Genomic DNA, 26,980 nt, shown 5'->3' on the forward strand with positions numbered 1-26,980 from the left:
ATATATGCTATGTTCGTTCCTCAGGGTTCCCAACTCCACACACTCATTTTCCACGCGTACGCTTTTCAAACTACTAAACAATGTGTTTTTTTAAAAAGTTTCTATACGAAAGTTGCTTAAAAAAATCATATTAATCTTTTTTTAAAAAAATAGCTAATATTTAATTAATCACGCGTTAATGCGAACATCGTTTTACGTGCCGAGAGGAGGGGTTGGGAGAGCTTAATACATATCAAAATGGAGGTAGTATTTATATTGGAACAGACAACATAAATAGGTTCTCATCGATAGGATATCAACTAGCCGTGTAGTAGTAATCTGATGAGTGATGACCTAGCCATATATAGGCTGTGTTTTGTGTTTAGTTTCCTTCAAATTTCCAAAAATTTCGTCATATCAAATATTTGACATATGCATTGAGCATTAAATGTGGACAAAAAAACCAATTGCACAGTTTGCATGTAAATTGCAAGACGAATCTTTTGAGCCTAATTACGACATGATTTAACAATATGGTGCTACAGTAAACATTTGCTAATAATATATTAATTATGCTTAATAAATTCGTCTCGCAGTTTATAGGCGAAATTTTTATTATTAGTTTACGTTTAATACTTCAAATGTGTGTCCGTATACTAAAAATATTTCGGACAGATAATTAAACACGGCTATAGATGACCTGAAATTTTTACATTTTGGTCCTTTTTGAAAACTTATTTTACAAATAGACCCCTGAGAAAACTTAAACCGGAAATGGTCCTTTTTGGGACGCCAGAGTGGCTGGCGCCGTACCCCAACATGGCGGCGCCAGCCACACTGGCGCCGTGCCCGTGCCACCGTGGCAATAGGGCTGTCGTGGAGGTGCTGACTAGGCCGAAGGGGGCGCCAGCCAAAGTGGCGCCGCCCCTCATACCACGGCGCCAGCATGGCTGGCGCGCCCCTCCTCTGCGGGCCCCACCAACTTTCTCCCCCCCCCAATTTTCGCCAAGTCTGTTCTGCCTCCAGGCAACGGCTGGCGGCCCCCCCCCCCCGACCGCGGCGCCAGGGTGGCTGGCGCCCCCCTCCTCCCCCCATCGAAGCTCTTCTGCCTCCGGGCCTCGGCTGGCGCCGCCCTCATGGACCACGGCGCCAGGGTAGCTGGCGCCGCCATCCCCCAGCCCGAAACCCTTCTGCCTCGCGGCACTGGCTGGCGCCACCCTTCCCAACCGCGGCGCCAGGGTGGTTGGCGCCGCCCTCTGCCTCCCTGCAAATTGAAGATCCATATTGCACAAATGTACCAATTCACAGTTCGCAATTCAAATCACAATTCACAGATTCGTACAGACTAAAACAGGTTCCAATTGCACAAATCACAATGCCAAAAGTCCATCACATAGTCCTCACATAGTCCATCACATATTCCACACATCAAACAATGCCAAAAGTCCATCACATATCCCACACATCAAACAATGCAAAAAGTCCATCCTATATTCCACACATGAAACAATATCAAAAGTCCATCACATAGTCCTCACATAGTCCATCACATTTTATATCACATAGTGCACCACATATGTCATACTACCAACCAATAGATTAACTTCATACAAATTACTTCTTCCGTTGGCGCCGAATTGCTTGCGAGCCCGGAGTGTACCTACATTTGAAAATCCAATGTTTAAAACATTTTAAAAACAAAATAAGGGAAATCAAATAACATTTGAGAATGGTAAGCTCATTTTACCTCTTTTTCGTTGCCCGAGTGGATCGCAAGTTGTATTGCGTGGGTTGCGTCCCCTGAGGCGCGTCGGGAAGCTGTGACATGTCTATCTCCTCGGCGTCTGGTGCGACGTAGTCCTCATCCTCCTCGTCCTCGTCGTCATCGTCGTCGCTAGGTGGAGCCGGCGCCTTCCCCTTTCCCCTCCCTTGCTTAATGCGTGACGACGACGAGCCACCAACTCCTTCACGCTCTTCTATTCTGATGGAGTGTCGAGCAGTACTTGGACGCGCGGATTGAGGTAGTGGTGGTGGTAGTCTCCCCGGTTGGTACACGTCGTCCAATCCAACCGACCTGCAACCTAATCTTGCTGCAAGTTTCCGGCACCTTTGACGAACTTTCTGCATTTCAAAAAAAAAAGAAGTTTGTTAGGCATAACTCAAGTAATGCAAAGTGCTAAATAAATTTTACCTCTAAAACATTGCGGAGCGTGTTCTCCGTGTCCTCACCACCCCTCGGAGCTTGGAGGGCATGCCCCATTTCATTCACACTCCTGAGGAGCTCTCTCGACTGAAAGCGTGAGAAGATATATGTTAGGGTCTAGGGTGCAAATGGAAGTAACTTTGACAAATGCAAGAAAACTTACGACTCTGTCTCTAAGTGGGACGTGCTCCATTTGATATCCAACTCTAGTCCGGACATCATAGGGATTCCGCCCCTCATCGGAGTCGCGGTCATCCTCTATGTCGGCTTCCGTCCAAGTAGGGCGGAGGAACAGTCTATATGTCCTATACAGCCAACGAAGGTACTCTGAGAAAAGATGATTTTGGTGTATAGTCTCGATGTACCTATCGTTCCTTCCGGCTGTTCTCCATTCATCAATGTATCTATTATGCTCTAGCCCCCAGTCTTTCACCTTCTTTGTTCTCACCCTGTCATACCTAGACAAGTAGAAGGTGATGAAACAATAGTGAGCATCGACAAGGGTTAAATGGTACAAAATTGAACATTGACAATGAAAGCAAACAAAGATAAGAAATATTTACTTGTGTAATTCAACTCCAATTGAGATGTCCTCAACCGGCCAATCTTGTTTCTTTCCGAACTGTCGCATGACACGGTGCGGAAGGTGGTACTCAACTGCCCAGAAACAAATCAATGGGCACTGGTACATGAAATAGTCAGAGTCTCGATTGCACATCGAGTTCAGGGTCAGGCTTGAAGCCTCATTTGTGTGGTATGGTAACCACTCAATCTGCAAAAGTTGAAGAGATGTCGTTGGTTAGTATCTCAATTAAAGAAGTAAATGTCTAACTAGAAGTGATATTGGAAGTACTTACATGTTGAGGCTGCAAGCAGTCCATCTCATTGACATAATGCTTGTATGCCACATCCCGGTGAGCATGTGCAGTGGCAGTACTCTCAAAAAGGTAGGCCACTGTCTTCTCCATGTCTGGCTCATTGTAGGGCCAAGGAGTGAAGCTTTGTCTCCACTTAGGCCTTCCAACCGGCTCATTGAAGCTTTGTTCGCCTTACTTTTTTGCACCTTCATCTTACTGTCAACCTTGGTGGACCAACGCTGCCCTAACTGGACTCGCTTCAAAGCTTCATCATGTCTGTTCACAGAGTAGTCATTGCACTTCATGAACGTAAATGATACGATGGCTGTCACTGGAAGCTTACGAACACCAACTAGCACGCTATTGAACTGTTCGGCCATGTTGGTTGTCATGTAACCCCACCGGCGGCCATTTCTATCGTATGCACGAGACCACTTATCTTTATCCAACAACTCATCTTCAAGCCATTTACGAGGACCTTCGGGAATACGCTGCCTTAGTGCCTCAACATCCCTCTCAAATATCTACTTCTCGTCAATCTGACATATCCTTAGGAGCTCTTTTGTCTGATGCTTGTCCGCACCGGCCTTGTGGAAATTAGCACTGAAGTGCCTCATGCACCACCGGTGGTAAACCGATGGCAATCCTGGAACAGGAGTCATCATGGCATTCATTATACCAGCATGTCGATCTGAGATAATACAAACCTCCCTATGCGGCCCAACAACAACCCGTCGGACAAGATCGATAAACCAGCACCAGTCTCGTGAATTCTCTTTCTCCACCAAGGCAAAAGCTAAAGGTACAAGTTGGTCCTCTGCATCAGCTGATAATGCAGTCATCAAGGCACCACCGTATTTCCCAGTTAGGAAGGTTGCATCTATAGCTAGTACTGGCCTACAATGCTTAAAAGCCTCAATGGAAGGACCAAAGCACCAGAATGCACGCATAAAAATTTTCTTGGTCACTCCATCAACGTTGACAACCCTATCAGGATGAGTATCGACGTGGTAGACCATACTGGGATTCCTCTGCTTAATGGCTTGCAGCAAGGTGGGCAAACGGACATACGCTTCACCCTATTCACCGTAAATGAGCTTCATAGCCTCCTCTCGTGCCCTCCAAGCCTTGCCATACTTCACCCTATACTGGAAAACCTTAAATATATACAAAGCTAATGCAGAAGCAGAGAGTGTAGGTTGCAGTTTTATGGCATTGCATAACCTATTTGCTATGAACTTTGATGTCAGCTGCCGGTGGCTCCCTGAACCTTCGGCAGTAGCACAACTATGTTCCTTACCTACCCGTGATATCCTCCACGTGCCACTAGACCTCTTAGTTGCATGGACCTTCCATTTGCACCGTGGGTTTTCACATTTAACAGTGTACCTCCTATTTGCGGCAGAATTGACAACACGGTATGGACGATGGTGCACGATGGCGTACTCCTGGAGCCATAGCTTCAATGCGACCATGGATGGGAACTCTAAACCCTTTCTGAGACCATCCACCTGGAATGGTTCTGGCAACTGATCTAGGTTGATACCGCCATCTAGTAGTGCACCATGGGCATGTGTTAGGTCTCTAAACTCAGGAATGTCCGGCTTCCTCCCAAACACCTTCTCAAACGCACGACATTCCTCTAATGCTAACTTGTCATTATTAGTAAGTGGAGGGAATGGACGGTCATCATCAGAGTCTTCAGCAAATTCAACATCATATTGCTCAACACTTGCCTCCTCGTCAACATCATCTCTATTGACTTCTACTGAGACAGAATCGTGACCACCACTCAATTCGACATCAAAGTAATCATCTGGATTCATATATTGGCCTGCTACTTCTGTCGGGTATTCAGGGTTGACTCCGTACGACGACCAATGAACACTCGCCGACAAATGTTCACTTAGATCAAGCCCCTCTTGTACTAACTCCCTTTTCATCACCCTCGCTGCATCCACATCATCAGTACCGCAATGTCTCTTTGATGGTCCTGCCTCCCATAAATCATTTCCAAGCAAAGGTCTCTTCTTCTCTCCTTCCCCCTCCAAGTCTTCTCGTACCAACTCACTCTTACTTGCACCCCCTCCACGACGAGAATAATATGTCACAAAATTCTTCTCAACGTAATGATAAGAAGGAGATTTGTTTAGATCCAAATTTTCTACGGTACGAACTAACTTTGATGCAAACACCTCTAGAGATCTAAACTGAGACTCTTTTACCAAATCAAAGTAAACTTCCCATTCCAACTGACCTATCACATTTAATATATACTTATGCCCTTGACCAACATCGTATCTCCCATAAAAACGAATCTCCACATTATCCTCGGTCCATCCAAGAACTTCTTTCACTCGTGACCTTAGTTCATCTAGAGTTGGGTGGGTGGGAAACAAAATGGTCTTCAATGACATATCCTCAAACTCAACATGTCCACCAACATAAGGTTCCACCACTCTACCACCGTAGTAAACACTAACAAGTCTATCCATCTACACCAAAAAATCAAATGTAACTTTGCAACAAAAATTAAATCTTCATTCCTAAACGTAGTCCAAACCGACATATTATAACCAATGCATAACTTAAATTGTCCCAAAGCTACTACTCCAAAAAAATATTTAATCCACCTACAACTATCAACAAGTTTACTACTGCATTACACATCGAAATATTACAAATACTCCATCATACAACCCAAACCTCCGTCATGCCTCAACCATAATTTTTCATCCATCCATCCAACCAAACCATCCAAAAATTAACATTACCACATATATGGTTAAAAAAATCATGACACCAATGAGTACAATGCAAACATGTAGCACTACAACAAGCCAATCCTAAGAACAAATGCTAAAAATCACAAATTTGGGTAAAAAAGGGGTTCTAGGGTTACCCACCGATCTACAAATTCAACCAATAAAAACGAAAAAAAAGAGGGGAGAATGAAGGAGTCTACCTTTCTCTTCGATTTCCACAAAAAATCCCGCGAAAAACGGCTTCAAATTGAGTGGATTTGAGGTGGAGAGGTGAGGGGGAGAGAGAGGGAGAAGAACAGCAGCTCGCTGCTCGGGCTGGGAATGGCGAAAATGGGAGTGGGGAGGAGAAAGGTGGTGGGGCCCACGGGGTTTAAGGGTCGGCCCACAGAGGAGGGGCGCGCCAGCTATGCTGGCGCCGTGGTATGAGGGGCGGCGCCAGTGTGGTTGGCGCCCCCTTTCTGCCCAGTCAGCACCTCCACGACAGCCCTAGTGCCACGGTGGCACGGGCACGGCGCCAGTGTGGCTGGCGCCGCTATGTTGGGGTACGGCGCCAGCCACTCTGGCGCCCCAAAAAGGACCATTTCCGGTTTAAATTTTTCCAGGGGTCTATTTGTAAAATAAGTTTTCAAAAAGGACCAAATTGTAAAAATTTCAGTATAGATGACAACATGTAGTCTCTCATGTACTTTTACCGTACGAATAATTATAAATACGATCTAACAAATTCTAGCACCATCGCTTGCATACGTCTTGGCACTCTTACAAGTAAGCCATGGTTATCACAAATTAAAAAGGAAACTAAGAGCCATTAAGAAAAAAACTATTTACATTATCTATTGTTGGTACTATGCCATGATATATATACGTGTTTGGCGATAATTCACGATGACGTACGTGTTTTTTCAAGAGCAGAGTGTGCTTTTATAAATAGAGTGAGGCTCAAGCTTATTTGTTGTGTCAACATCATATATGTGGAATATTTTAATCTTTGTTGTATAAGTCTTTGTTAGATAATGTAAACAGTTGAAAAACCTGTAAAACAATAAGGACATACAAGTCCTGACAAATTATTTGGTTAGACGAATAACAATTTTACCGTTACTTTTAAATAAGTTATGATATGTTTTGTTGCTGAAAATATTATGCCAACGACCTATCTTTTTTCATCCACTTCTTTTCCACAATTTCATCCCTTCATACTTAAAATGATACTATTGGAATTCTTTTAAGATATTAAAAGGACGACTCGCATATTAACACATTATTTTCAGTATGTACCAAGAAAGAAAATTATTATTGGACGAATAATAACTCCATGCTTACTGTTATCCAATTACGCGTCTTCTTGAGAAGAGAAAAGTATTAGCCAATAAACTATCTTAAATATATACATTTTTCCACGGTCTCATCACCTCCTTTTTGAAATGGCACCATCAATTTTTTCTTAGACGTTCAGATAACAACTCTCATATTAGCAAACGAATTCCAGCGTACAACGAGAAAGAAAAGCCCCTGGAAACTCCATTAACCCTAGCCAAAAACCACAGGCTTTGCTTTGGATTTTGAGCTAAAGAGCAAAGGCATATAGAGAAGTGAAAGCAAGGAGCAGCAGCAGTAACCGAAGAGGAGGCAAGCCCCAGGCCCCCAGCCCTCTTCGCTTTATTCCCCTTCATATTTTGGCCCTCCTTTGCCCCTTCAGGCCCTCACTCCTCAGTACTCCTACTGCTGCTACTCTACTCCCTCCTCTCTCCAGCTGCTCGTCTCCTTGGGCAACGGAGAGCGCAAGCACACTAGCACAGCTGCACAGGCACAGCTGCACAGCTCAGTGTGTCCTTCCTTGCACTGTCCTCTGCGCCAGCCACCTTGCATCTCCTCCCTCTTTCCCTCTCCGGTCCTTCAAATCCTGAGCTGAGCTGCCCCGGGTTGGGTTCTTGCATTGCTTGAGGTGGTCGCATCCGTGTGTGTGTGTCCTCGGCACCGCGTGTTTTCCTTGGATTCAGGTGCTACGGCCATTTACTACTGCTGCCCCCCTGGTCGTTTCAGCAGGCCGGAGGCATTAACTTCCACTGGCATTGATTTGATCCCTGTCATGGTGAGCTTGTTGGCTACTGCGTGGGGCTGACCATTCCCGGAGTCTCTCGGCTATCTTTGATCCTACTCCTGGTTTAGTTCCTGAAATCTTGCGGTTTTTTTCTTCTTCGGTGGCTGCCGTTCTTGATGTTCCTGCCCAAGTGACTGGTTTATCTTGCTCTCCATCAATTCGGTTTTGGGTTGCTGCGGTGGATTCTTTGCTCCCCTTCGAGATACTGCTTGGATCATTAGTTCATTACACGGTTAGCAGAGGAACTCTTGGAGTTGGGGATTCCTTTGTTCTTCTTTTCACAGTTTGGAATATCAGGAGCTGGCTTGGAATCTTCCAAGCAAGGGGAAAAAGTTCTCTGGGATAGGGAGAAACAGAATCCTGTTCTTCCCCCTTTCATTCCACTAGTATATACTGCTCTGAGAGGAGCAATTGGAGGCATGGTTTGGATTTTGGTGGTTTGAGGAGGGAAGAAGCATCCCTGGAGCTGTATGAGGAGGCATTGAGACAATGAGAGATGAGAATTCAATCAAGACCAAGGTAAGGGTGCCACAGAGCAAGAGCTAGTCTGTTCATAATATCTATATTTATATTGTTTTTGTCCTGATTGTTTCTGATCTTGTTTTTGTTCTGAACTGGCCTGGAAGAAGCTATCCTGGTCCAAGACCTTTGTTAGGAAGTGGTTCAACATCAAAACAAAAGCCAAGGACTTCCATTCAGATTATGCAGTTGAAGAAGGTACAACTTATTGACTTAATACCACCACTCTCACTTCTGAATTAATGAGCTTGAGTTACCAGGTGTTTGTTTTTCTCCTTATATTCTTTGGTATCCTTTTCACAGTCGTAAATTGTTGTATTTTGGTGTTCAGTACTAACAGTGTGTCGAATTCCAGAAGCAAGTCTGAGCACTTGCTTCCAGTTCTCTTGTATAGTGAGATATTATTTATTGTTTCAGAAACAGCCATAGCATGCTTGAGACCTACAGAAAGAATTTTGTTTTGGCGTGGTGGTGCTAAAAACCTCTTTCTGATCATTTCAGTAGGTGTCCAGTGGAGAACCAGTTTCTCAGAGAGAGATGTATGCAAATCCAAGAAAAGCAGAACAGGTACATTTTGCTTGCCTCATCACAGTAAATATTGTATTCTCACATCTCTTACCTTTGTATTTGAGTAAAAACTGAACTGGAACCTCCAGTCAACATTGTCCTATGCTTGACTGTATTAGTGATGTGTTTACTCAGAGAGGTTGCCTAGGAAGAGTGTGGATCGAGATTCCCGGGTAGGAAATGGATTTGACCGTGCTTATATCACAAATACACAAGACTACAGGTAAATAGATTGTGCCTTTTTAGAACTTAATCGATCCAGTAGTCGTTGTTAGGGAATTTCTCTGATTTGACATTCCGTATGCTCGTATGCACAGGGTCTTTGTTGCAACATGGAATGTGGGTGGAAGGTCACCATCGAGTCATTTGAATTTGGAAGACTGGCTTCATACTTCTCCGGCTGCTGATATATATGTCATTGGGTACAATCCAGATTCATGCAGTGACTTAAATCATATTGTGTTTTCTTTACAAAATATTGTTCATCTAAAAAAGATCTAGCATGCATAAAAAGAAAACTATTAACACTTTTTTATCGTACCAGGTTACAGGAAATTGTTCCTTTGAATGCTGGCAATGTCCTATTGACCGAAGACAATGGTCCAGCAAAGAAATGGGTCGCACTTGTTAGAAAAACGCTAAACAATATAGACCAAGGCTCTGTTGTGTACAACTACCACACCCCTTCGCCGGTTCCAGATCCTATTGTTGAGCTCAATGTTGATTTTGAACGATCATCAAGAAGACCAAGGAATTCATCTTTCTTCCATCGACGTTCATTCCAGTCCTTCAACCGAAGCTCAAGAATTGACATGATGGATCCCCACTCATTAGTGGATCGTCGTTTCAGTGTTTGTGACCGGATTAGCTTTGGGAGTAGGCCAAGTGATGTTGACACCAGTATGAGATATGGTGGGTCATCTGATGATGAGAATATTGACGAGGAATCACCTAGTGGTATATACATCTCACCAATGCCATACGGTTATGGTGCTCCACTATGCTATGATGATAACAAAAGACAGTTGATAAACACTAGGTAGGTTTCCATGAGACTCTGAAGATACAGTCGTTCTGAAACTTGCTAGCTGTTGTAGCTGGCACTTCTATACTATTAACATTTCACTGAAATTCCTTCCATCCTTCATCACTGGAATGATACAAATATTTGCCCTGAAAATAGAGTTTTCTGTAATATAGCAGATATTGCCTAGTTGCCAGCAAGCAAATGGTTGGTGTTTTTCTCATGGTTTGGGTACGAAGTGATATAAGGGAACATGTGAAGAACTTGAAGGTTTCATGTGTTGGCAGAGGTTTGATGGGATATCTCGGAAATAAGGTATCGTTTTCCGCTTTTCCATTTCTCGTAATTGTGTGCTACTTAAATCTTATACTCATCAATCTTTGCAGATACGTTAGTCTTTTCTGTCAAGAAGTGTAGATGATTTATCATTTATGCTTATTGAATTTCACCTGACATCCTGTTTGCATGTGCATCCATATGTTTGTTTACATATGATTATGTAGCTCCATTTGTCCTCACTTTCTTCTCTTATATTAATTAGGGATCGATATCAATCAGCATGTCTCTGCATCAGACAAGCTTCTGCTTTGTTTGCACTCACTTGACCTCAGGGCAAAAGGACGGTGATGAACTTAGAAGAAATGCAGATGTTGTAGAAATTTTGAGGAAGACCAGATTCCCACATGTCCATGGTGTAGGTGACGAGAAGTCACCGGAGACAATTCTTGACCATGAGTAAGTCTCATGTTGCAATAGTTTCAGCTTGGATAAACACGTTGAATAGAACAAAATTTGAAATTATTGGATATAACAATCTTAGCCTATCATTTATTTTGTTTTTTCAGTCGTATAATATGGCTTGGGGATCTTAATTACCGAATAGCTCTTTCATACCGTTCGGTGAAGGCTCTAGTTGAGATGCACAATTGGAAACAGTTACTAGAGAAGGACCAGGTTAGCTATTCTTACAAAAACTGCTAACAGTGTCATGCCTCTTACAATAAACTAGTGTAGCTACGAAAAATGTGGTCTCCTTTTCTTTTTCTTCTCATGTAGAACATTTTTGTAACAGCTTCGAATAGAGCAAAGGTATGGTCGGGTATTTTCAGGCTGGAAAGAAGGGAGGATTTATTTTCCTCCCACATACAAATACTCCTACAATTCTGACAGATACGCAGGCGACGATATGCGTCCGAATGAGAAGCGAAGAACACCTGCATGGTAAGTTAAAATATTATTACAGCAAACCATTCACCCTTCTTCAGAGTTTACACCTTCACCTTTTTGGCTTGTGCTTATTGTAATGGTTTTTCTGAAGGTGCGACCGGATTCTATGGTATGGGAGAGGCCTGAATCAACTATGTTATGTTCGCGGCGAGTCTAGATTCTCAGATCACAGGCCTGTATACAGCATTTTCACTGCGGAGGTTCAGATACCGAGCCAAACCCAATTTTGCAGCTTTGCTCGTTCTACCTCTCTAATGGGGGTGGATGAACTACCATACCCAACTTATCCACGCAGTTACACAGATATCAATTTTTATTGATTGTGTATCTCGATGGAGCCAAGGTTAGTGTTCTTTATCCCATGTAGTCGCATTGTTTGGGCTTGTTGGTCTGACCACTTCTCTGAATTCCATGCCAAAGTGCTCTATTCATCATAACTTCCATCTGTTCATTGCAGACATTCTTCAGTCCCAGAATACACCAGATGAACTTCATTTCTCCCAAGATTCCAGCAATTGGAATATTGTCAGCCAACAGGTGATTCCTGAACTATTGTTTCTTTTGCCCCCTTCAGTGTTTGTGCCTCATCATGTATCCTAGTACATCCACAATGTATGATGAACATGATATGTTTTTTAATTATCTTTTGGCAAATTTACTGCGACTGATACGTCAATTCCGACCTTTTGTGTGCATGCAGATACTCAAGGAGATGCTTTCTAATTGTAAAATTAGGTATGTTCTACAAGACTGCTTGTACATCACTACCATATGTGTGATTAGTACAGATAAATTGAATGACTAAGATATCTTTGCACTTGTCAACAGGAAGATTTGCGCAGTCAAGCAAAGTTTTGAATCTAACAATCCGCGAGTACCAGTTTACAACAGCAACCAAAAAAAAAAGAGGAGAGTTTTAGTTCCGAAATAAGCTAATCACTAACAACTGAAGCTGATTTGCAGTGTGCTTTTGGATACCCCTTCATCATACAGAATTCCTTTTTCCTTCGCCACCATTTGTACTACTTGAAAGGCTTTGTTTCCTCTTTTGCTTTTCTTTCTTTTTTGTTCTTGGTCTTCTGATGTAACAAGAGCCCCTTGGGCACTGATATTTAATTGGAAGTAGAAACAGTGCAGTATCATTTGTACAGCATAATGTTGATGCTATCATGCAGTGTTTGCAGTGTGGCATGGTTCATGCTTGCAAGAAATGATCACCACAACACAGCATTTCACTCAGGCTTGTGCACAAAGCAAGGAGCTGAAAAAGGTGTCACACAGAAGCTGCCTGCCTGCCTCTGCTGCTGCAACCATGCAGTATGCTATAGCCGTTTTCTTTTTGCTACACATCCTTTTCCTTTACCATGAGAAGGGGAAAACAAGCCATGGAAAAGCAGCAATAGGGGAGGAATCACTGTGGGCAGGTTAGGGGACATGAAAGCAGTGGGGACACCAAAGCCACCAAAAAGCACAAGGCTCAGATGCAGATGCCGGTACACACACTCTCCTCTCATCAAGGTGAGGATGGCATACCAAGAAGACAAGCATGGCTTGGCCTCGCATGGCCATGCCTTCCCTGGTGTACTGGTAATAGCAGGCCAGGCCAGGCCAGGCCAGGCCAGGAGTACCCATGTCTCACTGAGACCTGCTGCTGCTTTCTCAAAAGAATGGAAACAAAAAGAGAGGGAGAGAGACCACCCCCTGGTCCAAGGTCCAAGTAGCATCTCAGTAGGGAACCGAGCTTGGACCACTCCTGTTCTTTTCTCCTCCTCCTCTCTTTTACCCCAGTACCACCACTTTTCCATTTTGTTTGTTTCACCGGCTGATTTTTCATTAACCCGGTCTGTCAAGCCAAGAGAAAAGCTTCTACAGCAAGGGAGGAGGAGCAGTTGGTGGTGAAATCATTTCATCGGGATTAGCTATAAACACCTCGGTTTCAGCAGTAATCAGGGCTGCTGGCATGGCAGAAGAACATCTCGAGGTGTGGCGTGTAGTTACCATCACGCAGCATGTTACTGCTGGAAAGTAACAGAAGAAGAATTCATCCCTTGACCGTTACTACCTTTTTGGTGAAGGGAAGGGAAAAGGGCGATGGGTTGGGTGTGGATCTCGTACCCGTCGTTTCGCGGACGCCGCGTCGGCAGGTAGTAGACGCGCGCGCCAGCCAGCGCCACCTCCCTATGCTTCTCCCGTGCTCCGCGGCCTCCCATCGGACGGCGCGACGTTGGCAGGTTGCGGAAACCATCCCGCACCGCGCGCCGCGCGCCGCGGCGGTTCGACGGCTCGAGGTGTGTGTTGCTCGCGCTAGCGTCGCGCGGCTTGCCAAGACGGCAGCGGAGAGAGCTAGATCTCGTGACGCGACTTGGGCTGACAGCCGGCCCAGCGTACGTGGGGGTGGGGGTGCCGGCCGCTTAGGCCCATCTTGGTGGTTGCCATGGCCCATCTTTGTGCTCGTAGTAGTTTTGGGCCATTTTGCTGATGCCAGTTGCTCCACGTGAGGCGACACGAATGAGGCAGTGGCATAGTTTCCACGACCTCACACATTTCCCTTGTATAACTCAAAATCAATTCAAGTTGCAATTATTGTTGATCACGTCTCCAACCCACTCCCAACTAAACGATCGTTTTGTATCAGACCAGTCCAATATTTTATCATTTAATCCACGAGGAATTGGGAGAAATTTAAAAACGACATTTGCAAACTCTTACTTATGTAGCAGTATTTACTTATATGGAGATAGTCGCACAGAGGGAGCCACCCACTTATTTCACTCGTTCCCGCCTAATTACAAAAGCTACAACACACGCGTCGAGGCCAAACTCCCGCATCTCGCTCGCCCGGCAGCTTGGATGGCTCACCGCTCACGCACTCGCCACGCCGCTCGTCGCCGCGGAGCGCGTCACACCGCAGCGGCTGCCATCCTCAGGAGCGTCTCCACCGCCTCGTCGCCGCGCCCACGGTGGCTGCGGCGGCGGCGGCGGTCTTCGTCCTCCGATTCCTCGCCGCGGCGGCCGCTCTTCTCCGGGCCGGCGAGGAACGCGGACTCCTGCTGCGCGTTGAGCAGCTCGTCCACCTCCCTCGCGCTCGCCGCGAACGCCAGCTCCTTGGCCTGCGGGTCCAGCTTCTTCAGCACGCTGTTCATCCCGGCGAGGTACATCCTCTCGTTGTTGTTGGCGTGGACGTCGAAGCAGACGATCTGGAGGGTGCTGTCGCGGGACGACGTCACCACGATCGGGTGGCCGGAGGGGACGACGAACACCGTGCCGCGCGACAGCCGCGCACGGATCGTCTCGTACCCCTGGCCGACTTGTTCTTCCTCTTCCTCCTCCTGCCCCTTCTGCTGCTCCTCCTCCTCCTCTTCCTCCTCACGCCACTTGCCCTTGCCGCGCTCGCGCCGGCGCTCCTCGCTCTCGCCGCCGCGGCCGCCGCGCGACAGGTGCGGGCACACGATCTCGGCCTCCCCCTCGCCGTCCAGGACGTAGGCGACCTTGACCGACCGGGTGTTGTAGAACGGCGCGTTCATGGATCCCTGCATGCAACGCAGACGAAATCATATACCAATCGGTCCAATGTACACACGGTCACGCGCCGCCATGGCGCGTGGACGACGAAGCAAACGCACCGCGGTGATGTTGACGACGGCGACGCGGATGTCGTGCTCGGCGAGGTCGTGGAAGCTGCGGGCGTCGGCCTCGTAGAGGCGGCCGTGGCGGTTGGCGAACCTGGGCCTCTGCTCCAGGATGTTGAAGGGGCCGCGCGACGACTCGCCGAACGGCGGCAGCGGCCAGTGCGGGCCGTGGCCGCCCTCCGACGCGTGGCGCCGCAGCTCCCGCACCTGCTCCTCCGACGCGCGGATGATCACCCCCTTGTCCTGCTTCCCCAGCAGCTTCTCCAGCTTCTCCTCCGAAATCTAAACATTGCACCACACAACTCGTACGTCGATATCAACTTAATTAGTTATTAACTTATTATCCTTGCTGTATAACCAATATGTTAATCAAGTACTTAAGTGACAGATTGATCGGATTAATGCTACTACGTGCCTTGAAAGCAGCTCTCTGCACGCCCTTGCTGAAGCTCGACAAGAATGACTCCGGGTTCCTCCCGCCTGGGGCGAAGAAGAACTGCAACATTGATTGATTGATTGATTGATTACTTGTGCGTAGAGAGTTGATTAGAGTTTATGAATAGTGATTTGATCGATCGTGTTCGTGCCTGGATCTGGCCAGGGACGGAGATGGTATGGAGAATCTTGGTAACGATCAGCTTCCTCCGGCCGTCGGTGTTGGCCAAGTAATTGATCGTCCCCGCCGGCGCCACGAAGACGTCGCCTTGCCGGATGGCGTACGACCACTTCTCGCCGTTCTCGATGATCGCCACCACTCCCTCGCCTACGCCACGGCATCAAACAACCGAAGTTAGCCGCCAGCTTCGAACACAAATCACCGAATCAACCTCGCAGCGCCGTGCGGCGCGTGGCGGCGAGCGCGCGTACCTTGGGCGACGTAGCAGATGCAGTGCGCGTCCGTGTGGGTCGGCATGACGAAGGAGCGCGGGTTCGCCTCGAGCACCGCGACGCGGTAGTTCTTGATGCCGCGCAGGAGGCTGGACGCCTGGTGGAACGGCGGGAGGAGCCTGACGGAGCCCTGGTCGCTGCGGACGACTTGCCGGAAGCTGCGCCGGCCGAACACGTACGGCCGCCGCCGGCTTCCGCGCTCGCGGCCCTCGTCCTCCTCCTCCGACGACCCCTCGCCGCGCCGGTCGCGGTCGCGGCGGTCGTCGTCGTGCCCGCCGTGCTCTCGTCGCCGTTCCTGCTGCTGCTGTTGCTGGTCTTTGCACTCCTGCACGCACCGGGCCCGCTCGTACGGCGGCCGGTCCTGCTCGCACCGCTGCAGGCAGCGCCGCAGTGATGTCTCGCGGCGGCGATCCTCACCTGAGGCCGCCGCCGCCGCGGCGAAGAGGACAGCCGCGAGGAGGAGAAGGATCGTTGCTCTGGCTCGGGTCGCCATGTCTACCGTGTCGCTCGTTGCGGTGTGCACTGTGCTGCGAGCGATGAGGAAGGAAAGGAATTGGCGCGCCAATTTATAGTGGCGCCGCGCGGTGGTACGTGGCGAGGGGGCGCGGCTACGTGGAGGGAGTCTGCCGTGGCAGAGGGCAGCCGAGTCGCCACGTCTCATGGGGATCAACTCGGGTGCTTATCCGGCTTCGGCTCGGTGCGTGCCAGGGTAGGTGGCCGTGGGCACAGGGTGTCGCGTTCTGCGGTGGCGGGTGTCGTGGCAGGTCGAGTGGATGACAGTGCGGTGGTCTATGAAGCTTAGGGGAATTTACCGCGTGAGAATGTCAGTTTTTACCTTTTGACATGAACCAGTCATTTCATCGAGCAAGCTGTGGGCAAACATTGCGGATGGTAGGTGCTCAGCTGAAACGTCCGCAACTTGGGTGCGATGTGAATGTGACCCGTGCACGCCCGCAGGAGCCACGGTGCCTGGTAGAGCACACGCGCAACAACTTGAGACTTTGTGTCGATGGATGTGCAGAGGAGGGCGCGGTTGCGCTGTGCAGCTCGCGCACAAGAGCATGCAACGGGAGGCGGAGAAGCCGGCACATTTCAGTTCTTTATGTATCGATCAGAGCTTGCCAATACTGCAGAGTTCACCCAGAATTGGGCGCACTTCACACATCACAACAATGCAACACCATCGCATAAACAGAACAAGCAGCATCTGAACCGTACAGAACAGAGGAAGAAGTTGGCAACAGAAAGGCTAAATTTAAGACTGCATCCATTCACTTCATTGCAGCATTCAGTTGACATACTTGTTCAGCTACTGGAGATAGAAAGCAAAAAAAAAACTTAGCAACAATGTTCTCCTCGACCACTTTTCATGCTGGACTCACATCGGCCATGCTAGTGATCGATCAAAAACGGCGGACGCTCTAGAGACGACGCGATCAAAGAGACATCAGCATAGTACCACAGCTACTACTCGAATCTAGGCAAACTTGGTAACGCGCTACTAGATCAAATCATCGTCTTCCAAACTCATATACATGGGTAGCCAGAGAGAGAAGCAAAAGAACAGGATGAAAAATACTGCGAACGAATCATGGCTCTGGGGAGCGGGCGCCGGCGGCGGCGTGTCCTCAGTACTGGGCGGCGGCGATGAGGGTGATGGCAACGATGGTGGTGGTGGCGGCGAGGGGCGCCTGGAGCGACGAGGAGGCGCCGGAGCGTGGTGGCGGGGGAGCGGCGGCGGGGCCGACCGGGACGGACTGGGCATACGGGGGAGGAGAGCCTCTCGGGAGTGGGCCGACGCGCTTGTTGTGGTCGGAGTCGTCGTGCTGCTGAGGCGGCGGGGAGAGCTTCTCGGCCGCCGGCGGTGGGGGAGGTGCCTCGCCTGCAAAGCATCCAGCAGCAAGTTAGTAATCACAAAGATTACACGCGCATTAACAATCAGTGGATGAAGGGGAATCAATCAGCCTTACGTGCCGGCGGCTTGCGGCGAAAAGCAACCGGGGGCGGCGGGGCAGTGACGATGGAGGCCGGTGGGGCGGGACCTGCACGTTAGAACGAGTTACAGCAATAACAAACACATTAGAAAAACTCGAAAAATCTCTGGAAGCTTCTGGAAGCGAAGGGGCAAAACCGTCCTTCCAACGTGGAAACAACGGCTGTACTGCCATAACTTGCGCCCCAAGAAACAGAGGTAAGCGACGTGAAACGGAACGCAACGTACGGAAAGAAAACGTTACACACAGCAGGCAAAAAAGCTGCACGATGCCCCTGCCAACTTTCTGTACACAGCAGGCAATGCTGCAGAAGAGATAAGTTTTGAACCAACCAAAACTTGCAAAAACAAGAACAAGATAAAGAGCAGTGCCGATTTTAAATCTGCATGCATCTTGAAGGTATACTGACTCGTTTCTTGGCTAATTGAACAGACAAAACAAGAAGCATGGAAGTGCTAATCCTACGGAGAAGATGCAATTAGAGCAAGAGATCACATCGATGACGAGTGATTAAAAACTTTTTCTAAAAAGTGATTAAAAGCTGCAAAATCGATCGAGTTGGGGAGAAACGCGCAGTGCAGATGGTCTCTGACGAAAGGCGGAAACGTCCAAAAAAGCTCTGCAAAGGATGGTTCAGGGGGCGATTCGATTTGACCCTTTCCTTTTCACGAAAGTGGAAACCTCCAAAACGAAACAGAAAAAAAGCACTGTGCTGCCCGGTTCGAATCGGCTCCAAATGAGGACCAACACGGAGAGAGATGAACATGCATGGCGAGTAGAAGAGGTGTAGAGAATGAAACGCCGAGAAAAGAAACGAGGGAAAAAAAAAAGAAAGATGAACTGCGACTAGCTCCGCAAGCACGTTCATCGCCAAGTCGTACCACTGCACGAGCATACACGGCTCGATCCAGAATCATCTATAACAAGCACCAGAAGGGAAACGCAGAGATTTCACGGAAAGGAGACAGAGAACACAAAGCGAAAGGAAAAGAAAACGATCGTCCCACGGGTGGGTTTTGAGTCCTGCCAGTTCAACACCAAATCCGCTCAAAAGATAATAAACTCGGTATATTCGGAGTTCAAGGGAGAATCACGACCTGGCCCAAAAACCCCCCGTGGCCTTGATGCTTTTCTTTTCTCTCGAGCTTGAACTCGCGCAACGCACATGATTGATTTGTGCTATAGATATGGAGCTCAAGCGGAAACATCGAACGCGTGACTTCGCACGTAAACACTGAACCACAAATCCGAATAAAAGCACAACACCACTATAGATCTATACGTTGCTGGATCTTGCATGTGCGCAAGCGTTTCGAGGCTTCGAGCAATAACCACAAGATCAGCTCGAACATCCAGAGAAAGGAATCAAAATCGACCAAACGCCGCTGCTATTCTTCATCTATGATGTCAGTTTAGCAGTGGATGAACTCAAATCTCAGAAGTAGCATACAACAACCGAGTAAAAACGAGGCCAAAACTCATGTGCTGAAAGATAAGCATACGAGAGTTGGTCGACACAGCAACGCCGGCAACTCGTTCGAAGCCTAGCATACCACAAAACACAAGCAACTCGAAGGATCTCGCCCAACCCACGAAAAACCAACCAAAAACGCAAGGCAGCAACCCCAACCGAGAGAGAGAGAGAGAGAGAGAGAGAGAGAGAGAGAGAGAGAGAGAGAGAGAGAGAGAGAGAGAGAGAGAGAGAGAGAGAGAGAGAGAGAGAGAGAGAGAGAGAGAGAGAGAGAGAGGAGGAGGAGGAGGAGGAGGTTATGCATGTACGTACCTTCACAGGCGGCGGCGAGGCGAGCGCCTCCAGGGCGGAGGCCTCCGCAGGCGGCGTACAGCGTGAGGAGGTGGGTGGCGTTGAGGCCGGAGATGATGAGCTGCGGCTCGGCGGCGACGCGGCAGAGGCAGGGTACGCCGCCGCCGAGGTCGACGGAGGCCACCACCGGCTCGCAGCACTGCGCGGTGGGCATGTCGGGCGCGCAGAAGAGCGAGACCTGGGTGGCGAGGATGGAGGGCTCGCACGACGCCTCCGCCGTGGCCGCCTGCGCTCCCTCCACGGCGGTGGCCGCCGCTGCGGCCGGGACCCCGGCGGCGAAGGCGAGGAGGCCGAGCAGGACGGCGAGGTGGGAGCGCTCCATGGGTGTGGTCTCTCTCTCTCTCTCTCTCTCTCTCGCTCGCTTCCTACTCTAGGGTTTTGTGTGTGCTCTGTGAGAGGAAGGCTCTAGAGAAGGGGAAGACGAAATGGGGAAGAGAAGCGAGAGCGCCATTATATAGGCGGGGGCGCGGAGAAGGCGATGCGGGGAAGCCATGCCAACGTGGATTGATCCGGAGCGTCCGTCTTAGGGGGGACCGGCCAGCTGTGGCGATGGATGGTGCCGATTCGGTGTAGTACACTGGCGCCGTGGCGCGTGGGCTCTGCACACCGGGCAGCACGGCACGTGAGCAGGTAAGATTTGGCTGCGAAAAAGGGAAAAGCAACTCGAATTTGTGCTGCGCTCTACACGACGATATGCGATTTTCTACTTGCTCTAAGATTCGTGCAGATCCGTAGGCCAGGCACTCGAAGAGTCGAAGACGACGCAACGTCTCTGGCCCATCCACAAATTTCCGACACTATTGAATCAGATTGCCTCTAGGCTTCTAGCCCATTTACCAATGAGGCCGACGATATAATAGTTGTGGGCTTCTAACCTTCTTGGGTTCCTACTTCCTACCAAGTGATGAAGAACACAACCCGCTCAACAATCAAAGAAGCCACCACCACGCTACCTCGGTTCAACATTAACAACCCACCTATGATGGGTCAAAGTGTCTTGTCATGAATGATTTAATCTGTAACGGATTGAATTAGAGGCCGTTACAGATGAGGCTGTGAGGGCAAGACCTATCACAGATAAGGAGTCACTTGTGAGAGGCCGAAATTTACATCTGAGAAAGATCACCGGCTCACATCTCACGACCCATCACAAGTAGGGAGTCACTTGTGAAGGGTGCGAAGATAGGCAACTTGTCACGGCCTCAGAGGTGCCAAAATAGTCATCTTTGATGGATTGTCCACCCTATCCATTAGAGGTGTCTTACCCTTCTATATATATGCCCAATTTCTAACTTCTTGTTATCCCAACCAGTGCACTGTTCACGGGAGGACTAGGGCGATTATTTGCTGAAAAAAATGGAGGTATAAAAAATACCTCTGATAATTTTTGTGTTATCTTATATAGCACCAAGCCCCCTACCTAGAGCGCCATTGTCAACAGGCGATACCTGCCTACGTTATTTGTAGAGTATGAGTATCTTTGGAACCAAGGTATACACAAGACTGCATCTAAAAGACAAGGAACAAGGGTTTATACGAGTTTGGACTCTCAAGATGAGTAGTCTAAAAGACAAGGAACAAGGGTTTATACTAGTTTGGACTCTCAAGATGAGTAATAATCCTACTTCAGTTTACATGTATATATGGATGGGAATGCCACAAGGATTACAATAGGAGAATAAGATGGCTGATCTAGTCCTCTGACTAAAACCTATCGAGAATGGCCCACAAGATCTATTCGACAACTAGGGTTTAGGCTTCCTTTAGATTGTATCTTGATGTGACTTTGGTTACAGCATGTAACTCGATGCCCCTCCCTGCATGGGGGACCTGGTATTTATTGAGACAATCAACTTCTTCTCCAACTAAAACTTGTTTTCCCCGTCTTTGACACCTAACCCGCGAAAATAATTTTCTTCTTAATCCGATGTATTTTCTCAATCAAAGGATACTTTCCTGTATATATTTAGGTATATATGGTATTTACGTACACCACAAACACCAAGTATATAAGGTATGCCTTATCCTTAACACTGGCATATACATATATGCATAAAAACTCTAAAAACTCTGTGCGAGCTACAATTTTTATAAATATAAACATTAAAAACAAATTTACAAAATAATATATACTAAAAAAAGAGCATGTGAGCTGTGAGACTTTTGTGTTTGGCGCTTTGCCACTAAGATTTGGGCCCACTCCTAATAAAAATGCCCAGCTATGAGAAAAAAATCACTTGAAAAAAGCCCACATATCATATATCGGGAAAAAGAAAAGAAGGATTCATGTCAAAAAAAAAAAAGGAAAACGGAATTCCTGGATTACCGTCGATAGTTTTTTTTTTAAGAAAAGTTTTTATTTTTGGACCGTTAGATTTGCTCTAAGATTCATGCCAGTAAGTATGAGAAAAAAAAATTAGCAAGTGCAACAGCCGAGATTCGGCTTCATGCCCTTGAGTTCACCATATGTTTTTTTATAAGTTTTATTTTTTATTACATACGACTTACAATATAATTACGTATGAGTTACAGTGTAAGTTATAGTATAGTTACATATTAGTTACATTATAATTCAATGGAGCAGCTGCTGCTACCCGACGATGTGCTCGCCAACATCCTTGGCCGCCTTCCGCCGCGCAGCCTCGCCGCGGCGCGGTGCGTCTGCGCGGACTGGCGGGCCGTCATCGATGACCGCCGGCTGCTACGCACGGACCTTCTCCCGCTCTCGTGAGTTGACATCTTCATCTGCTACGGAGATCTCTGGTTTCCGGAGTTCTTCTCCCGCCAGCCGATGTCGACAATAACGAGCTCTGCAGCTGCGACCAGCGGCAAGCTTAGTTTCCTTTCCCTCCATGTACAGGCAGTACATCGTCCGTGATCACTGCAATGGCCTCCTCTTGGTTGGCTTCGGCGTGATTAATCCAGCCACGCAACAGTGGTCGCCCTTGCCGTCATTGTCCGATACGTTCACCGAATATTATGGATTCGGTGGCAAAAACTACCTCGTGTTCGAGCCCACCATATCACCGCACTAAGAGGTGATCAATATCCCCCATCTATTTGCAACATAGGGAGTTGAACCCAATCGTGCAGGAATTAGAATGGCCACCATCGCGATTGATCACACGTGTTTTCTCATCGGCTACAAAGCGATGGGAGGATCGACCATTCGTGAGAGAAGGGGAAGCTGCGGGCACCGTCGGCCACCTACAGAAATTATCGGAATATGGAGAATACCGTGCTGTCTACTGGCCGGGAGCTCTTTACGTGCATCATTTTAGTTATGTTATAAGGTACACTCACATAACCGTATTTTCTTTTAACGCACTTCTCTTAAAAACGACATTAATTTTAATCCTTCATACTACCTCCGTTTCAGATTATAAGATTTTCTAGCATTGCCCATATTCATATAAATCTTAGAGCGTTGCTCCCATCCAGCAACTTATACTGGCAGGTACTGAGATAAATCCATCCGTTCATGTTAGAAGGGTACGATCGGGAAACAGAGAAAAGAGTTGCGCCCTCGCCTTCTCCTTTTCGCTCTTTCTCTGTTTTGATATGGGACGGTATTGAACATTTGAACATTCACAGAGAACAAGCAACGATTGAGCTCATCAAAACATCAATAAATCGTACAGTACAAATCCCATAAGCAATGAAGAAGAAGAGCATATGCAGCCCAGAAAATAAAAGTATCTACTGCTGCAACCAACAGAAGCTAATGATTTCGATCGGATGAAAAGAAATCGATCCAGTATGCATACACTGCCACATTGCCTGCTAAGACGACTCCACGACCACCTCGCCGCTGCAGTTGCCACAACGCTGGCTCCGACGACCACCTCGTCACCGCGGCCGGCACCATCGTGCCCGTCGCCACCACCTCGTGACCGCGGCCACTACCAGGTCACCGCCACGCCCGCCACCAGCAGCACCAGGCCACTGCCGCACCCACCACCACTGCGCCCACCATAACCTCGCCGCCACGAACCACCCGCCGCCGCCACCGCCGCCTCGCCTCCCACGGAGCACCTCATCGCCGTGCCTCCCACGTAGCACCTCGCCGCCGCCTCAAACGGACCAGCCGCCGCCATGCCGCCTCCTCCCACGAAGCAAGCTGCCGCCGACGAAGCACGAAGCAACTAGCCGCTGCCTCCCACGGATCGGATCAGAAGGGAATGACTGAGATTTGGTAGAAAACCCTATTTCCTCCCCTTGGACACTCCTACGCGAAAAGACAAATTTACCCTTCCACCACTCGAAATATTCCAGTACCTCCTCATGGGCAAATTTGTACCTGGAGATACCACTTATTTTCCACCGTCCGATTTCGCTGATTGAATGGCTGAGATTTGATACCGGACAGTACCGATGGTACCTGCTGGATGGGAGCAAAACTCTAGATGTTAACATATATGTCTAGATTCATTAACATATATATGAATGTGGGCAATATTAGAAAGTCTTATAATATGAAACGGAGGAAGTATTTACTAACGTCTGCTTATTTTTTTTTGTTTCATGTAGGTTATCCATGTCGGATGGAAAATATCGAGTAATCAAACTTCTGCCAGCTATTGACATACGCTATTATCAAAATTTTTATTTTGGAAAATCAGAGAAAGGGGTATACTTAGCATCATTTACATATGACTATTCGCTTTCAGTTTGGGTTCTTAATGAGTCATGTGCTATAAGGCCGAGTGGGTATTAAAGCATCAAAATGGCCTTAAACCCTTGCTGCCAAGTTGGAAATATGGCCAGCAAGTTCATGGACCCTGGATCCTACGGGATGTCAACTATAATCTCTATTGTGAAAAAATTGCGGGATCATGGTTCTATAATGCTGACGGTGAGGATATTTCACTAGAGGAAAACACTGAAGCACTACTTGAAGATAAGTTTGAATGGTACTCTGATAACGATGATGTTGTAGAGGCACAGGGAGGTGGAGAGAACGCGATGAAGATAATGAGATTTCAAGATTCCATCCTTATAAAGAGATCATCTTTTTGAGGGCTTCACTTTGATGCCATTTTCAACCTTACCAAATTTTGATAAAGTTGCCAAAAAAGTGGCTACATTTAGTTTGCTACCAAATTTTGGTAACTATATAAGAAATCCTGCCAAAATTTTGGCAACTATGCCAAAATTTAATTGCCAAAATTTGGTAAGGTTTTTTTTACATCAAAGTGAACAGACCCCAAGTTTATCATTAAAGATAGGATTGGCTTATCATTTGAATAGCTCGAAGCTACATGACATAGGCAACCTATACCCAAAAAAATATGATAAAATTGGGGAAAGATTGGATGGGTACATAATCCCTATCTAGCATCAACAAAAACTGCTCTTCCTTCAATAGCACCTAAACTTTAAAAGTTCCCTATCTATGCACCATCAAAATTTTTGTTTCCTTTCTAATACTTCCGTTAGTTTTGAGGGTGACGGTTTTAAGTAGCATGAGGAAAGATGGTTTTGCCCTTCTATATTTTATACTTTTTTTCCCTTTCTCTGTTCACAGTTTTTTTGTTCTTTATTTTTTTCATTTAGTGTCCAGCCTTGTTTACATTTTTTTCCCTTTCTACATCTAAAATTTTTTAGAGAATTCTAAAAATTATAGTTCCTTGTATTTTTATTTTTTTTGGCTGTTTATTCGCCGATACTTCTCCGATACCGTATCACGCGAGTATCGGCCGTATCCTGTATCGGATACGTATCCCATACGGGAATGGCAACAAAGTGCCGTATCTGTGCATCATAGGTTGCATACATGCTGTTGTTGCAGACATGCTGCCAAATATCTCTAAAAATTTTAGATGTAGAAAGGGAAAAAAACTGTGAACAAAATGAAAAAAAGACGTGCAGACGGCTGGACACTAAATGAAAAAAATAAAGAACAAAAAAAACTATGAACAGAGAAAGGGAAAAAAAGTATAAAATACATAAGGGCAAAACCGTCTTTCCTCGTGCTACTTAACACCGTCACCCTCAAAACTAACGGAAGTGCTATATAGGGAACAAAAATTTTGAGGGTGCATAGATAGAGAACTTTTGAAGTTTAGGTGCTATAGAGGGAAGAGCAATTTTTTTTATGCTAGATAGGAAATTTTCTCTACATAATAAGTTCTTTCCCGTACACACCCTGTTGGATTACAGATGGTTCACTGAAATAAGTAATGAACAACACCTCTATCGATATGTATCATATATCCCCTGTTCGTAAAATTTGTGTTATGTAAATATATAAATTACGTGATGATTTAATCTTAATGATTAATAACTGTCAAAGGTAAGTAGTAGTGTTGAAATTGTTTTGTCTCTGGGTGCAACCGGTCAGACTGCACAGTGAGAGGGAATAGTGTATTTGGCTTTGTGATGCCGCTTAGACCGGGCAGTGGGCGCCGGTGAGGCCGAAGGTACGAGAACGTTATGGATAATTCATACCAAATACTTTTGTTTCAGGTTCCGCTGTGTCCACCATATACCAAGTCTTATATGGAATAAAACCTGATACACGGAAGGTCTTCCGGATAAGAAAAGAGAAGCAGGGTCCTACCGGGAACTATAAGAACTACTCGGGTCATATCTATATATACTCTCTCCGTTTCATGTTATAAGACGTTTTGACTTTGGTTAAAGTCAAACTACTCTAAGTTTGACTAATTTTATAGAAAAAAGTAGTAGTATTTTAATTCAAGACAAATATATTATGAAAATTTATTCAATTATAGATTTAATGAGACTATGCTAGTGTTGTAAATATTACTACTTTTTTCTATAGAATTAGTCAAATTTAGAGTAGTTTGACTTTGACCAAAGTCAAAACGTCTTATAACCTGAAACGGGGGGAGTACTTGATTTTCTAGTTCTACTTGGATATGGGGATACCCGAGGGTACAAATATAAGACCCTAGGAGGAGAGGGGACACACAGAGATACGCCAACATAGTTCTATATAAGCCAATATAAGACAACTCCAATCTCGCCGAGTTCGTATTCAAGGAAGTTGACTACCGCTAGCCGTCAATCACATGTGAGAGCTTTATACCACTAGGCTGACAGAGACTAGGTTAGGTCACTCTCAAATATTGTACTCATGTGATATTGATATATAAAGGCAACATCAGTTTCCGCCAACGGGAGTAGGGATATTACTCATAAGTTCGGGGCCCCGAACATGTATAAAAATCCTTGTCTCCTGTCTTTTTTACCGTAATCTCGCATATACTTTGGTATCAACGGTTCCCGTCGACAGTGGCGCACTAGGTATGACTCGATGCTAAAAGGTTTTTGACGAGATGGGATCAAGAAGTGGATTTTCCGACGAAAAACTCTTCAACGACTTCGGATCTGGCAGTCTTGAATAGCTTCAAGACTATTTGCGGAGGCTTCCGGCTGA

General features: G+C 46.8%; 6 protein-coding genes across 12 annotated transcripts; 2 read left to right on the forward strand and 4 right to left on the reverse strand.

Moving 5' to 3' along the window:
• Nucleotides 1–1,391: 1,391 nt before the first annotated feature.
• Nucleotides 1,392–2,265, reverse strand: LOC136355871 (uncharacterized). Its single transcript, XM_066309053.1, has 3 exons — nucleotides 2,171–2,265; nucleotides 1,727–2,100; nucleotides 1,392–1,639 (listed from the first exon to the last, which is right to left on the reverse strand). Exons 1-3 carry the CDS (start codon nucleotides 2,237–2,239, stop codon nucleotides 1,594–1,596), a joined length of 489 nt encoding a protein of 162 aa, XP_066165150.1. The 5' UTR covers nucleotides 2,240–2,265; the 3' UTR covers nucleotides 1,392–1,593.
• LOC136355675 (uncharacterized) lies at nucleotides 2,241–4,150 on the reverse strand. Its single transcript, XM_066308501.1, has 3 exons — nucleotides 3,040–4,150; nucleotides 2,746–2,954; nucleotides 2,241–2,640 (listed from the first exon to the last, which is right to left on the reverse strand). Exons 1-3 carry the CDS (start codon nucleotides 3,148–3,150, stop codon nucleotides 2,241–2,243), a joined length of 720 nt encoding a protein of 239 aa, XP_066164598.1. The 5' UTR covers nucleotides 3,151–4,150.
• A 3,366-nt stretch (nucleotides 4,151–7,516) lies between these two features.
• On the forward strand, nucleotides 7,517–12,409 carry LOC4333650 (type IV inositol polyphosphate 5-phosphatase 7). Of its 7 annotated transcripts, none has more exons than XM_015776753.3 (14): nucleotides 7,517–8,424; nucleotides 8,532–8,622; nucleotides 8,926–8,991; nucleotides 9,127–9,214; nucleotides 9,309–9,413; nucleotides 9,536–10,030; nucleotides 10,192–10,330; nucleotides 10,557–10,750; nucleotides 10,861–10,969; nucleotides 11,088–11,236; nucleotides 11,334–11,585; nucleotides 11,700–11,779; nucleotides 11,943–11,977; nucleotides 12,071–12,409. In XM_015776753.3, exons 1-11 carry the CDS (start codon nucleotides 8,395–8,397, stop codon nucleotides 11,560–11,562), a joined length of 1,695 nt encoding a protein of 564 aa, XP_015632239.1. In that variant the 5' UTR covers nucleotides 7,517–8,394; the 3' UTR covers nucleotides 11,563–11,585; nucleotides 11,700–11,779; nucleotides 11,943–11,977; nucleotides 12,071–12,409. The 7 variants fall into 7 exon arrangements, with proteins under 7 accessions (XP_015632239.1, XP_066164711.1, XP_015632240.1 ...); XM_066308614.1 differs by having other exon boundaries at nucleotides 10,195–10,330; XM_015776754.3 differs by having other exon boundaries at nucleotides 8,535–8,622.
• A 1,504-nt stretch (nucleotides 12,410–13,913) lies between these two features.
• On the reverse strand, nucleotides 13,914–16,297 carry LOC9268544 (63 kDa globulin-like protein). Its single transcript, XM_066308616.1, has 5 exons — nucleotides 15,739–16,297; nucleotides 15,459–15,634; nucleotides 15,287–15,367; nucleotides 14,866–15,153; nucleotides 13,914–14,772 (listed from the first exon to the last, which is right to left on the reverse strand). The coding sequence occupies exons 1-5, from the start codon at nucleotides 16,250–16,252 to the stop codon at nucleotides 14,143–14,145; spliced, it is 1,689 nt and encodes a 562-aa protein (XP_066164713.1). The 5' UTR covers nucleotides 16,253–16,297; the 3' UTR covers nucleotides 13,914–14,142.
• Nucleotides 16,298–17,002: 705 nt separating this feature from the next.
• On the reverse strand, nucleotides 17,003–19,997 carry LOC4333652 (non-specific lipid-transfer protein EPAD1-like). Its single transcript, XM_026024132.2, has 3 exons — nucleotides 19,537–19,997; nucleotides 17,730–17,801; nucleotides 17,003–17,641 (listed from the first exon to the last, which is right to left on the reverse strand). Exons 1-3 carry the CDS (start codon nucleotides 19,895–19,897, stop codon nucleotides 17,388–17,390), a joined length of 687 nt encoding a protein of 228 aa, XP_025879917.1. The 5' UTR covers nucleotides 19,898–19,997; the 3' UTR covers nucleotides 17,003–17,387.
• A 2,153-nt stretch (nucleotides 19,998–22,150) lies between these two features.
• Nucleotides 22,151–24,594, forward strand: LOC136355595 (uncharacterized). Its single transcript, XM_066308357.1, has 4 exons — nucleotides 22,151–22,302; nucleotides 22,647–22,868; nucleotides 24,106–24,205; nucleotides 24,343–24,594. The coding sequence occupies exons 1-4, from the start codon at nucleotides 22,151–22,153 to the stop codon at nucleotides 24,592–24,594; spliced, it is 726 nt and encodes a 241-aa protein (XP_066164454.1).
• Nucleotides 24,595–26,980: the final 2,386 nt, after the last annotated feature.

Source organism: Oryza sativa, chromosome 3, assembly GCF_034140825.1.
Source record: "Oryza sativa Japonica Group chromosome 3, ASM3414082v1".
NCBI classification, from domain to species: domain Eukaryota; kingdom Viridiplantae; phylum Streptophyta; class Magnoliopsida; order Poales; family Poaceae; genus Oryza; species Oryza sativa.